The following is a 14,575-nucleotide window of genomic DNA, read 5'->3' as shown; positions in this document are numbered from 1 at the left end:
TTCACAAAAAAAAACCAAAACCTGGCTGTTGCTATTTTTTCCCCACCTCCTCTCGCCCGCCAGGAGAGAGTAAATATTTACTAACCCATCACCAGGAGAAAAAATCCCTTCATCCTGGTACACAAGAATTTTATCATCATTCCCACCACCATTTCCTTACTTGGTTATCAGGGCTGTTCCACGGAGAATCCAATTGGCGTCCTTTGCATCCCGTGGCCTCTTTATCGTTCTCAATTTGAACGTCGTGACACACTCCTTGCGCTTCCCCGTACGGTAGACAGGGCATTCGTACGTTTCATACGTATTCACGACCTTCCCGGACACAGCAAAGACATGAAAGACCGGCATCAGGGTGTGCACCACTTTGGGCTGCAATTCACACAAAGCTGAATTTTTACGATCCCATCCAGCCCCTTCGAGGACGAGTCCGTGCATCAGGACACCCTCTCGCACGGCCTTCTTGCAATCCGCAGGCATCATTGTGAGCACCTCATTGTCCAACTTGACCGTATCCAGAGGCCAGTCTGCATGCTGCTTTACACCCTCCTGCCGAATTGCTGTTAGGAAACCATTTGGATTGAAGAGCCCACCGAACCAGAAGAGATTTGGACGACCCTGTGTCAAAAATTACAAATAAAATTAATACAAAAAAAAGGCCTTAAAAGGCTTTACTTTCTATTAAATAATTTCTAATGACTCTTTAATCATTTTCATTCATTTTTAGAAGCTCTTTTGAAGCTCTTGCTTGAGCTACTTTACCCCATTTTTTTCTCTAGAAATTTTATTTAAAATATTCATTGATTAAAGAAAAAGTCATTTGTAAAAAGTTCTCTGATTTTTGACACAATTTTGCTCATTTTGCCAGAATCTTTACAATGATAAGCCAATAATTTTGCTAAAATTTACTTAAAATAATTTCACTTATTTTCACTATTTAATTTAAAATTAAAAAAAATCATTTTGAAGAAAAAGTCATTTGTAAAAACATCTTTAATTTTTGACAAATTTTTGCCTATTTCTATAGATTCTTTTTCAAATGAAAAGTCAACAGACAATTTCACTAAAATTCAATAAAATTGAGTTTAAACTTATATATTATTTCACTGATGAAATGATTTATTTTATCCTAATCTTCTCTATCAATTTTTATTAAAAAAAAATTTTTTTAATAGAGAAAAAATTCTTTTTTTATTAAAAAAATTACAAAAATTATTTTTTTTTGAATAAAAAATTTCTTAATTCTTGACACAATTTTGCCTGTTTTGCTAGAATCTTCACAAATGATATAAATTATCTAAACAATTTTGCTAAAATTTGAAGAAAATTAAGTTAAAATTCTTTGACAAAATGATTTGAACTTCATTTAGAAAAATATTATGAATTGATTCAAATTAAATAAGAATAGTTAAATAGAATCGATTAAATTGTTTTTCAATTTTGCAAACTTAAAAAAAAATTGTTTCAAATGTTTTTATCTTTTTATTTTTGTAAGTTAATTTTTTTTCCAAAAAAATGTTAGTGTTTTTTATCACTTAAGAAATGAGAAAACTATTTAAAAAGATCCTTAAAAAATGTTTAATTTGTTAAAAGTCTAGAAAAAAAGTATTTAAAAAAATAATAAAACAAAAAGAAAAAAGATAAAACCAAAAAGGAATTTATTTATTATTAAACTTAAAAAAAATAGAAAACTAAAAAAAAAATGTTAAAACTGGTTCATTTTCTGGAAAAAATACAAAAAGAAAAAGAAAATCAAAGAAGAAAACTCACATAAAAAATCCAAGAATTAAGAAATTCAACCCTCTGGAGAAGATTTGCAAACCAGAAGCCCAATTTATCCGTTGTTGGCCAACTACTCCGTTCCCAAACTTTCGGAATCATCCCATTGTGTAGGCTGTCCATTGAATCCTGCAGTGCTGGACTCATTACAATCATCCCATCGATGGCTAAGAGCAAATCTCGGAGATTCTTCCGCACAACTGCAAGGAGGGATTGCATGGCATTAACTTCCTGCCTCAGGAAGATCGCCATGGGATTCAGGGTGCCCATTTCGGTGAGTTTTGCCTCCACTTTGAGGGCGTCAAAGGGCTCAGGGAGCTTCTTCAGTAGCTCCTCCACCTGCCTCGTCACCTGAACTTCAATTGTTTCACCATCCTTCCCGGATGTTGCCACCTTTGGCTGAACGGCAATGATTGTATCGAGAATTCCCTCAATAATCATCACATTGTGATTAATTTCCACATTCTGATGCAAACCACACATTTCAGGGCCCTCATCGACATCCATTGCATTGAAATACTTCACATACAGCTCCTTTGTTTTCAACCTAACCATCGGGAAGCCTTCGCGGAACTCAAAATCATCCCCTGCAAGGGCGCTATTGAACCACATCTCCGTGAATTCCGTGAGAAGTCTCTTGTCCATGTCATCCGTGACACGACCACCGTAATGCACCTCACTCAGCATGTACCGAATTGCTGTCCAATCTATTGAACTCTTGCGCATTTGTGTCTCATACAGATGATTCTGCACGAACAAGCAGCTAGAAAGGCGATCGGCTGTGTTAAATTCATACGGAATATTCCATCCAATTGGTCCGTATTTTCGTCGTTCCTTTGAAAAGAAGAAAAAGAAAAATCTAAGAACTGATCCTTGAGGCCTCAAAAGTCTCAAGAATCTCCTTACCTGGATGATTGTGTGCAGGAAGGAGATGGCATAAATCAGAGGAATGTAGAATTTGGAATTTGAATAATCCAAAACATCCTGCGTGAGATTCGCGTAGGTCCTTTTGAGCCCAGCCTTGATTCCCGATGGTGGTTCATTCGTATACTTGATTGACATTTGCAGGAGGATTATTGGATACTGCTCAACGGGCGCGGAAGTAATCCAAATTCTCGTATTTTCCGGGAAATCCCGTGATTTTTCCCTTTCCAACAATTCCGGAGCAAGCTCCGCCATGTACTCCAGAGCCAGATGAGAATTTTGAATGAGCAACCATCCACCTTCATTCCTCATAACGCCCTCATAGAGCTTCCGTGCAAGTTCCTCCTGACCTTGTCCCATTGAAATACTCTGCAGGGGAATTTCTTCTTTCTTTGCGAGATCTGCAATCTCCGCCGATGGGTCAGATCCCATTGAGAGGAGGCAAATTAGAGGCGTCAGGGGGGAACTTTCTTTGACCAACTGACTGAAATTCACCATAACTGGCTGCAGGAATTCCTTCCCCAGGGATTCAGCAATGTACTTGTAACTCTGACTCAAAATACGATCCGGACAGAAGGCACGAATGAGGAGAAGTCGATGGAATTGACTGAAATTCCTTCCGGAAACCTTCTCAAAGGGATTCAATGCATTCTCCGGGCTTGATTTCTCATACCACGCACGCCAGAGTTTCTCCTTCTCCTGCATGCTGTCCACAAGTGCTGAGAATCTCTTCAGTTTTGTCAATTCAACTACATTGAGCCAAATATCATGCGGAATCCACGAAAAGGGTTTCTTTGGCACACTTGAGGCATCAACAGATGAACCACCTTTGAGAAGGAAGTCATATTCAGCTTGATTTATTGCCTCAAGCTGAAGATCAATTTGCATGGCCATGAGGAGGATAAAGGTGTAGCGATGTTCCTCATAGAGCCCACGACTTTGATATGTGAACACGTTAAATGTGAGTTTTTGGATAATTGAAGCAATTCTCTTCACCAAACCACCCCATTCGGATGCTTCCGCCAGAGATTCATCCACTTTCAGGAGAAACTGTGCCAAGGATATGCGATACATGTGACTCACCTTGGGCAGAGTCGAAAGCAGGGCGTACAGGATGCTTCCTCTCTTTGCAATTGGCCGATACTCTTCGCGAACTTTATTAATCTCCTTCTGTGTCTCCGCGGAACTCCTCAATTTCTCCCGGATATCAATGGATGTTGTCTTGCTGTGATTCAGCATCGTTAGAAGGTCAACATCATCCAGGATACTCCCTTCAATTGATGACAACTTCCTAAGGAGATCCCTCTCGAGCTTCTCCATCATCTGCATATTGCTCGTGATGTCCTCCACCAGGCCAATCCTCTCTTGTTCCAATTCCGCCTTCTCGTAGCGAATAACTCGACTCAGGAGTTGATTCTCCAACCCCGTGAGGGTCACCTTGAAGTCCACAATGTTCACCATTGTGGAAATTTCAGGACTATAGTGAGGATTCTCCATTTTTGTCGCCACATACAAACGGAAGTTGTCATTCCACGTAACTTCCTTCCCTGCAATTGAAACCTTAAACATTGTTCCACTCTTCAGGAGATTCTTCTCCAGGACATTCGTTAAACACGGATCAAGCTTCTCTTCCACATCCTTGAGGAGAACAACACGTCCTGCCTCAATTGCATCCTCTACGTGCATCTGAAATCCCTTCATATTCTGCTGCAGCACCAACAGATCATTCTTCTTCTCCATCGCCTCAATCCACTCAACTCCCTGAGCTTGAGGGTCAATTAGGAGGGGAAATTTCGTAGCTTGCGTCACAAGGATGGCATTCTCAGTGGAAAAATCATCCTGTGGCAACCCATGGAGGATCCATTCACTCACAACACTCGGATCAATGAAGAATTCTTCGAGTTTTTGCTCCTCCTGACAAGGAAGCTTATACTCTGTTAGCTTCTGACTAAGCAACTTCGTAATCTTCCGGCGGAATTCCTCATTGAATACCCCACTATAGGTCAGGAAGGCACTCATGTAGAAGACATCCCCAATGAGCATTTGAATCTCCGAAGCACACTGCTCAATGCGTTCACTCCAACGTACCTTTTCATCTCCAAGTCCTGGAAGGAAGACAACCTTTCGGCTTGATTTGTCGCCATTTTTACTTAAGTTTTTTTATGGCTCTTACCTGATATTAGTTGAGACGCAGCATCCAATTTATTCTTACACTCCCTTGCTTCGGTCATGACCACTTCCTGCCGGGCTGTTGTTTTATTGAGCTCCTCCTGGAGCACAGCAAGTTCCTCTTCCTTCTCGCGCAACATCTCTTGTGCTTCCTCGAGATCTTTCTGAGCAACCTCCCTCTTTACTTCCTCAATTTTCAGAGCATCCTTCAGCGGGAGCACATCCTTGTTAATCCCATAGTACTTCACCATGGCTTGCGTCCATTGCAGCAATCCTGCCACATTCCCACAGGCAAGCTTAGCACTGGCAAAATTGTAATTTGGGTATCGGAAGTAGGGTACAAGGAGATCCATTGTCTCATCATTTATGCGATCAGTCTTGAAATCCCGCAATCTTGGCAAAAACTTCGTCCCAGACATTATTTTCATGGACATTTTGTAGGAAGTATTGATAAAATTCTTCTCTTTATCCACAGAAACTCTCTCCATCTTCCCATTTAAGTAGATGAGCACACAATCCATGATTACCTTCACCAAATGCGGTGGGATCGTCAACTTCCGGACAGTTGCAAGGTCCGAAGCTTTAATTTTTAGTAGGGCTTTCGCAGCTTCCTCGAGAGCTGGACGTGCTTCCTCGAGTTTCTGCTCAACAACAGCTTTATCCTTTTCAATTTCTCTCACTAATTCCTCCGCATCTGTCATCTTCTTCATCACCCTATTGCGAACTTCCTCAGCCACTTGTGTTGACTCCTCAACATGCTTCAATGCCTTCGTTGCTTCCTCCGTGGCCTGACCAATGTGCTTCTCCTTCTCCAGCAATTCAACTTTGAGAATTTCAATTGAATCTGCTGCATCAAGCAACTTCTGGATCCCCCCACTCATTCTCTGTGACATTTTCTCAATTTCTTCCTTCTTCTTCACGTAGAAATCTCGATAGTTCTCAAGGAAGGTGCAGAATTTCTTTGGCATGACGTAGTTCTTCCTCCGGAATCGCTCAAAATACTCCTCAGCCACATCCTCAATGCTTCCATGAACATCACTCACAGACCGTATTAGCCTCTCCTTGACTTCCGCCTCACAAACCATGTCAAGATCATCGAGAATACGTCGGGCAACAACCAATCGAGCACTTTCCGGCCACTCCTGGAACCAATCAATCGTACATCCAGACAGCAAGCCGGGAAATTTAATAGCCCACCCACGTAAATTCGTTCCAATGGGTGAGAAGCTGAGAACAAGATGAAAATTCCTCTTTGCCGACGTCCTGAACATCTCCATCTTTTCCTCATTTGTGTATTCAGCTTTAGGATTATCACGCATCAGCTGCATTGAGAGCTCATTGAGAATGTCAAAGTAGTCTTCCTTTGTGAAGAGATTTGGAATTTCTCCAGACATTAGGAGATTATTTACGTGATCCAGGAAGGTCTCATCCACCACATCTGCTTCTCTGAAGAGGAAAACAACTCCCTTTCCAAGCCCAGCAGCTGTGTAGGCTGTCTTTATGTCTTCCAGCAAGTTCCCGGTGTTGTAGCCTGCTGTTAGGGTGATCTGATGGAATTCATAGCCAGCAATGAAGGAAGCCAATCTTGTGAGACTTCTCTTCCCGTACCCAACAATCCCAATTAAGAGGGCATTGCCCCTCTCAATGTTGATGATCCGGGAGATGATGATTAGATGCTCAAGAGCTTCCTGGAAGAGGACTAAATTCAATTTATCACCCCGAATGGTTGCATTGAAGTCATCCAGGAAATCCTGAACCTTCCTCATGCACTCTTCAATGCGCACTGATTCGTAGACTTTAACAGCTTCCACGGATTCACTTAGACTCTCCTCCTCATCCGGCACAGGGACGTCCCGAAGGAAATTTGCAAAGAAAATCTCTTCATTTGCATCCGGAAGCTGTGAAGAATCTTCCAGGAATTCCTCACTGATTTTCTGTTGAGCTTCCTTGAACCATTGGCGATCTTCTTCATCAACACATCGATCGGAGACAATCCTCCTTGTTTCATGGAGCCACAGCTTTATTATTTCCGGAATGGTTCTACATTGTTCCGGTTGAATCTGGAGGATTCCCTGCCAAATGCCGGAGATGCCACGCAAGTTGAAGATGTAGTGGAACTTTGCCGGGGACGGCAGGAGATTATCCTTGGCAATTTGCCAGAGTTTCCTTGTCATTGTCACAAGTGTTGGGATAAATTCAACAATCTCCGTGCTGAAAATTCCCGGAAGGAAGTACTTTTGTGCAATCTCCCGGAAAATTCGATCTGTGGACTCTTCACTCGGTAGGATACTCGTGAGAATGGCAAATTGCCTCTTGAGACGATTCGGGATATCATTCTGCCCACCACCGGGATTAATCATTGCTGCCAGGAATTGCAAATCTTCAATTTTTGTGAATGTTCCGGGCTTTGTGAGGGAGTAGAAGCCATCAAATTCAATGAGTTGCCGGACAATTTCATTGGTTGTCTGATCTCCCCATTCATTAATCATTGGGATGTTGAGATCATCAATGAACAGCGTGAGCTTCTTATGCCCTGGTGGCCCATAGATAGCTCCCGTGCGCTTATCCACACTCCCCTCGATGATTCCCTGAAACATCTTCGGCGTGGTGAGGTAGGAGAAGTTTAATGTCTTCGAGAGATTCTCCTCTGCACTGAGACGTGCCATGAATTTCTCAACAGTTGTCGTTTTACCCGTTCCCTGCTCTCCGAGCAATAGAACTGGCTTCTTGGCTTTCCACAGGAGCTTCATGAGGTGCGTCAACTGGAGGCTTTCAATATTTGGGATAATCATTCGCGTGAAGCGGAATTCCTCATCCGGAGGCACCTCATATGCTGGGATATTTGATCCCCAGTAGTCCCAATTCCCTGTTTTGTTGATGAAGAAATCAAAAATGCTCTGCTTCCCTTCAGTTTGGGGCCAAGGAAGCTCAGCCAGGTTACTCCTTGTAAATTTCTCAAAGATCCTCCTATCATTGCCATCCAAGACAGCACCCAGAGACCAAATCATTGAATAAATCGTCATTCTTTGCACTGTTTCATCATCCGGAGGGTTTTTATGGTTACTCAGGAGAGTATCAAGGATCTCTGTGCATTGCTTTGCATAGGCATTGCGTGTGATCTGCATTTTGGGAGATAATTCCGTTGTGATCAACTCCAAAAGTTCCCGGAAGCCACGATCAAAGCACAATTTAGCTGCCTTGACAACATTTTTTGAGTTCTTCGCCTCCCAGCTGCTCAGAATGTTCATCCATTCGAGAACTGATGAACCAAAGTAGACCATCCCGAGGCGGGAAACCGTAGCTGGTGATGCATTATCCACATTCTCCGCTTCGAACATTAATTTGGAATTTGGGGACATTATTATACGATCTCCATTGGCAAGTGTAAGAGTTTTCGTATCATCCAGAACCGAATTGAGATTCTCAATCCAAATTGTATCAACTGGCCCATCGAGGATGAGCCAAAAGTACTCATTTCCCGCAGCTTTGGCAATTTTCTTGAATAAAACCGAAAAAATCCCATCTGTCCACTCATTTGTAGCCACATCCAATCGTCCAAACATCTGAGCTGCTGTTATTGCCTTTGGATTCATCCGGATTGTATTGTAGCTGTGTCCAAGCTTCCTGAAGTGCTCAAGCACAACTTCCATTGCTGTTGTCTTCCCGGAAAAACTCTCTCCCATCACCATTATTCCATGCCGTACGAGGCACGTCTCATACAGCTGCTGCACCTTGAGATTCCATTCGGGTGTATTGATCAACTTCTCCTCCTGCGTGTACTTTGCAATTGTCTCCTGCAAGCTCTCCTGTTGTGCCCTAATTAGTCGAACACTTGGAAAAATATCCCGGATGAGGGAGAGAAAAATGGGCTTATCCTCTGCAATGAATTTCGACAAATTCATATCCCGAAGAACCCTCATGAGGGTAGCCTGTTCACTTTCACCCACATTCGCGCGCTTCTGTACCCCAAGTGTCCGAAGGACGGACAAAATGTTCCTCAGGCCGAAATCATAGTGAATCTGCTGCGAGAGCTGATTCTCACAGAGTTTGTAGAGCGTAAAGAATTTCCGGGCAAGGATAATGTTCTCCTTGAAGCCACAACTGGCCAATTTGACGCGAATTATTATTTGTCTATCTGGTACCATCATTGCAACATTCCTGAACATAACTTTGAGATTCTCCGGCAATTCCTGACGTCCAGCATAGCCGGGATTCATTGTAATAAACACCCCACACTCCATGTTGAGCTTCAGGGTATCCCCATCGCTGAATGTGAAAGTGGGCACATTGTTCTTTCGTGCTGTCAGCAGGATACTTTAACAAAGGATTCAATAAAAAAAATACTCAATAAAAAAGGATTAAAAGACGGCAAATTGAAGTTTGTACATTTTTCTTCCCGGAACGATTTGATATGTTCCCGGAAAGTGCAATAAGTGGCTGAAAATTGTACATTCATCCTGCCCATTACATCAGGAAGTTTCTAAGAGATCTTAGGAACCTCCTTTTCAACACCCGGCTGATCCTTGATGCCATCTTCAGGACAAAATCTGAGTCGATAAAAACGCTTCACGCAATCCCAAAAGGGATTTCCTAAATGGACAGATTTGGACCCAAAGATGAAATCAAGGATCACCCGGATGTTAAAAGGGATGTTCCTAAGATCCCTTAGAAACTTCCTGATGCAATTGGCAGGATGAATGTACAATTTTCAACCACTTATGGCACTTTCCGGGAAGAAAAGTGTATTCAAGTTGCTTTAAAAGACAAACTGAACCTACGAGATTTGCTGAGCAGCCACAGACAGGACAGCCAGTTCGATCCGATTGAATTCATCAAAGCATCCCCATGAGCCTGACTCCATGAGACCTTTGAAAATCTGCCCTAAGCCACGGAAGTCCATTTGATCGGAACAATTGAAGACAACCACATACTTCCCAAGACTCTTTCCCATATCCTTCGTTGTCTCCGTCTTCCCCGTACCCGCTGGACCAGCTGGTGCTCCACCCATATTCAATGCAATCGCCTGCGCCAGGGTGATGTAGCAACGATCCGTAAGGGGGGTAATGACCAAACGATCTGTTACCCCGAGATATTCATTTTGATAGAAAAATTTCACATTTGTAATCCTGCTCACAATCTCCTCGGTATCCTCAAGATGATAGAATCTCTGTTGCTTCTCCCAATCAAAACTCTGTGCACTGGACACCTTGGCCAGGTAGAGTTGGCGCGAAATATCCCTCTGATGGAGATGAATTGTTATCATTGCCTCATACTTTGTCCTATCCAATGGGGTCAATTCAAAGGCAGTCTGTTCAATGAGCTTATTCAGGAGAATGAGGAAGTACGTGCTGCACTCCTTCATTGCACCTGAATCCCTTTTACTCTTCATCATGGCACGTTCCATGCCGTACGTCCAGAGAATCTGTAGCCCAATAATACCCATTTGTGCTGTATACTGACTGAATTCCCGCACAAAATCAAAAGCCCTATTCTCCACAACTTCCTTCGCCATATCCGAGCCAATTATCCGGATTGTTGTTTGCATTTCCCTCAATAAATCCCCCAGCCAGGTTTCAATGCTCTCCGTGCAGGAAACTGGCGATGCGAGAGGAACCCTTTCGCCATTATTCGAAAGAAAAGCCTCAATCCTCTCCTGACCATCTTCACTAAACTCCACCCTTGCTATCCCATCAAAGAGACTCAGGAGATGTGCCTGGATTGCCTTTGGATTGGAGGCACGCCCAAGGATTTCAATGAGAATTGCATCGGAAACAAAGTAGAAGCGTGGGAAGAGTTTACGCTTCCGCTCGAGGTAGCTCGACAGGGATTTAAGACACTTCTCCAGCTCTTCCATGATTATCGGGAAGCTCGTTTGAAGATCATGATGCGTACAGCACTCAATGAGCTTATCAATGCTAAATGCTCGAAGGACGATTCGTGAGAAATTCATGTCAACATTGGCAAAACGTTTCGCCTCAAGGGGGAGTTGCCGTGAAATGTCTCGACTCACAAAGACTGCCTCCAAGTAGAGCCAGAGATTCTGCACCTGAAGCCACATATCGAGATTCGTGCTTGTCTTTGATAGCAAATCCACCCAGTGGAGGGTACGATTCATAAAGACAACGTTATAGCGATTGGCAGCTAAGGAATTGAGAATGAGGAGGGTATCATCGAGCTGAATGAGCAAATCCTGCGTTTCCATGCCCTTCAGCAGGAAATTCCCACGATCCTTGAACGGAAGCACGGGGAACTTCATACTTGACCACGTTTCATCAATTTGCCGGAGTTTCTCATCAATTTCCTTCTCCTTGAGTGCTGCAATGCAAATGTCCTCAACTTCATCACGAAATTCCAGGATTGGTGTGTCCAGGATTGAGCCAAGTGTGAATTCCGGGCTATCAGGGTAGAGTTGAACTGTGAGGCATTTACTGAGATTATCCCAGTGATGTTCCATTATTGCGGGATTCCGCAAGAGCTCCAACAGCGGGAAGATCTCATTGAGCCCACTGAGGATTCTCTTGAGCTCACCGTATGCCTCCCATTGATGCAAACTTGCCGGGAGTTTGGTGAATTTATTCTGAATCTCCTTAAAATCCTCCATCATCTGCATGACATTCAGTATGAACCAATTAGTAGCTTTGTACTTCTTCTCCAAGTTCAGCGTATCCCTGTAGAGCCCGTAGAGTCTCCGTAGGGAATCCAATTGCTTCTTCCTCTCGTGAATCTCCTCAATTTCCACAATGGGCACATTGAAGAGCTTCTGTCCACTCTGATTTGCTTCGTACAGCCCAAAGATCTCATCGAAGCGCATTGAGAAGATAAAGAAACGATCTGTTGCCATCTTTGCTGTGATCCCGGGTACAAGAGGACCAGCATTTGCGTATTCTTCCTCAAACTTTTCCCATTCAGCGCAAAAATTCTCCATATTCCGTTGCAAATCCTCGAGGAAGGGTTCAAAGAGTTCCTGCAATTTTACACGCATTGCCCCTTCGAGATTCATCAGCTCGCGATTTTTAACGCCCATGTCGTACACCTCATCCATGTAAGTTTCTGGGACAGTGTCAATGTGCTTTATAAGAAGGTAGAGCATCTCCGTGGCTTCACTGTGCAGTTCATCCGTTTCCATACGATCATCACTCACTGTTTCCAAGTAAACGAAGATCTTCTTCATGTCATCAATGCTTTTTACAGGAGCCCGGAGGATCTTCCCATACTTGTTAACCACTTTCGTCCTTCGTGCAACTTTGCGCCTCAATTTTTGCAGCAAATCCACACAGAGATCTTCTCGCCACAACTTCAGGAGCTTCAAAATCTCCTCCATGACATCCCATACGGAGATCCTAAGTGGAATCATGTCGAAATCAGCATTTTTTCTTTCTTCTGCAACGCGTATTTCATTGGAAAGATCCTCAATGATCTCACGCAGCTCAATCAAGGATGGTTCTGAGTCTACAATTTGCCTATTAATCTCATCTCTATTCACCTCCCACAAGTACCCATAATCACGTTTAAATTCCTCAAGAATTCTCCCTAATTCCTTTCCCGGATTTATTTCAAAACTCTCCAAACTCTTAGTCATATCAACCCTCTCGAGGATGAAGGAGTAAACATTCTTTGGGTAGATCTTCTCCCAGCTTCCCGCCTTCATCGCCAGGCGTTCCTTAATTTTCGCCTGAAAGCCCCATGAGGGGATTTTCATGAAAAATCCTTGCAATCCTTTGAAAATAGCGCCCATGTGATCTCTTATCGCCTCCAAGGAAGGCTCAATTGTGAATCTAAACTTCTTCAGGTTCAGTTTTATCGCAATAATTGGAACTATTCCAGTATCCTTCTCATGTCTTTTGCTCATTTGATACGCCAGGAAGTCAAGGGTGTTGAGAAAAACATTCCCAAGTTTAGACAGGAATTGATCGTAGAAGAAATTAAATACATCCATGCAATTCTTGTGGAAATACTGAAGATTGAAGTTAACTGCATCGAAATCACTCCAGAGAACTTCCTCCTCCATCGCTGGCAAGTCCACTCTTCGTGGGAGATTAGCAAAATCAATCCAATCGTACTTATTTATTGGCAAAGAAGAATCTTCTTCCCCATAATTGGCGCTAGATTGCTGGAATTGAGGCCTTTCCGCATCATCATTCAGCGGAAAATCCACACCATTGCAGAATTTTTCAATCATCCCAATTACAATCTTTTCAATGTATGCCGATTTGGCTAGAAAAGTTTTCACAACTTCCTGAAAATGATTAAAATTCAGCTGTTTGAACTCTTCAATGGGGATTGGGGCTTGTGGCACAGTTAGGAGGATTTCCGTGGAAATCTCCGCAAGATGCTCCTCAACAATCAATGAAAAATCACAAATTTGCTTCACAAAATCCTTCGTTTCATCCAACACCCCATTGAGGTTCTCAATAAACGTTGGGAGTGTGCTTGATTGCCAGCAAACAAGAGTTTGTCCCTCCTTAAACAGCCGATCAACTCTTCGTAGCCATGGGGTCATGAGTTCGAGAAATATTTGCGGAATAGATCTCCTCAATTGCCTATCCTTCTTTGCGCACAACAACAGAGCATCACGATGCTGCAACAAAGTTTCCTTCGAAGCCAACAACATCTTCCCTACAGCAGGAAGTTTCAGGTCAATCTTTTGCATTTTATCCGACTCATGAATTGCTTGATTGATGACCTGCTTGAAGTTCACAGCATAGCCGGAATTATTTGCAAAATCTCTCTTAAAAACGGGCTCTTTGAGGGCTTTTGCAACAATCGTGGACATTTCAATGAACCACCTCTTGTACAATTTTCTCTCCTTCTTCGCAAAGATTGGGCGTATCCAATCCAAGCAGTGCAAACCTTCGAATATTTCTTGATTTACTCTAACCGAATTGAAGCTCAAAACCTCATTAATGGGATCCTCAATGGACCTGAGGAGTCCACGTAGGAGGTAAATGCCCTCAGATGCACTCATTTGCTCTGAATCTTGCGCAGATTGCTCCATTGCAAACATAAACATGTAGCTGAAAATTAATTTTTATTGCTTCATTTTCTAAATATCTTTCTTATCGTTTTCTTTTTTACATAATATTTTTTAAATTGATTTAATTTTTGAAATTAATTTCATCAAAATGGAACAGAAATAAATTAAGTTTAATTGGTTTATTGCATTTTATCTAACTAAAAATGCCGCCATTTTGATTTTTAGAGACGCATAAATAATTCAGAAGATAGAACACGAGATATTGTTAAATCTGACTTTTGTTCCTTTAGTCAGATTAAAGTTTTCCTTAACCAAACTTAAGTTTTTTTCATTAAATACAAGTTTCTTATATTGGTCTCGTTCTAAGTATTGTAAAACATAGACCTATGTTTTTTAATCACCCCCAATGTTTTTTTTTAAACCGGGCCTGATTTTTTAAAGTTAGGCTTAAGTTTTTTAGATTAGATTAAAGTTTTATTTAAAAAAAAAAGTTTCATTTTGTAGGCATTAGACCTGAAAGCCAAAAATATTCGCCTGAGCTATGGTCTATGTGCTACGCAATCGCTCGTAATAGAACACGTAACGGTAGAATCCGGTCGGTACTGGGGTGGTTGACGATCGTGGTTAAGCTACGTTTCGTTGGGCTCAGTCAGTCGAGCTCTGAATACCGTAGAGTTCGGGTGGCGGGAGTCATGAGAGGGTTGATTACCCAAGCTCTCGAATGGATTCTGC

General features: G+C 42.4%; 1 protein-coding gene across 1 annotated transcript in view; it reads right to left on the bottom strand.

Moving 5' to 3' along the window:
• The window catches only part of LOC129791218 (dynein axonemal heavy chain 8-like), a 31,840-nt gene that overhangs the window by 14,368 nt on the left and 2,897 nt on the right, over positions 1-14,575 (bottom strand). The window contains exons 4-8 of the mRNA XM_055829287.1: positions 9,648-13,883; positions 4,874-9,183; positions 2,683-4,805; positions 1,768-2,610; positions 161-615 (exon numbers count right to left, since the gene is read on the bottom strand). Of these exons, the coding sequence (XP_055685262.1) occupies positions 161-615; positions 1,768-2,610; positions 2,683-4,805; positions 4,874-9,183; positions 9,648-13,883 (11,967 nt within the window). The remainder of the gene's footprint in view (positions 1-160; positions 616-1,767; positions 2,611-2,682; positions 4,806-4,873; positions 9,184-9,647; positions 13,884-14,575) is intronic.

The sequence above is a fragment of the Lutzomyia longipalpis genome, chromosome 2 (genome assembly GCF_024334085.1).
Source record: "Lutzomyia longipalpis isolate SR_M1_2022 chromosome 2, ASM2433408v1".
Taxonomy (NCBI): domain Eukaryota; kingdom Metazoa; phylum Arthropoda; class Insecta; order Diptera; family Psychodidae; genus Lutzomyia; species Lutzomyia longipalpis.
The sequence above is the reverse complement of the archived record's forward strand: the minus strand, read 5'-3'. Positions and strand labels throughout refer to the sequence as shown.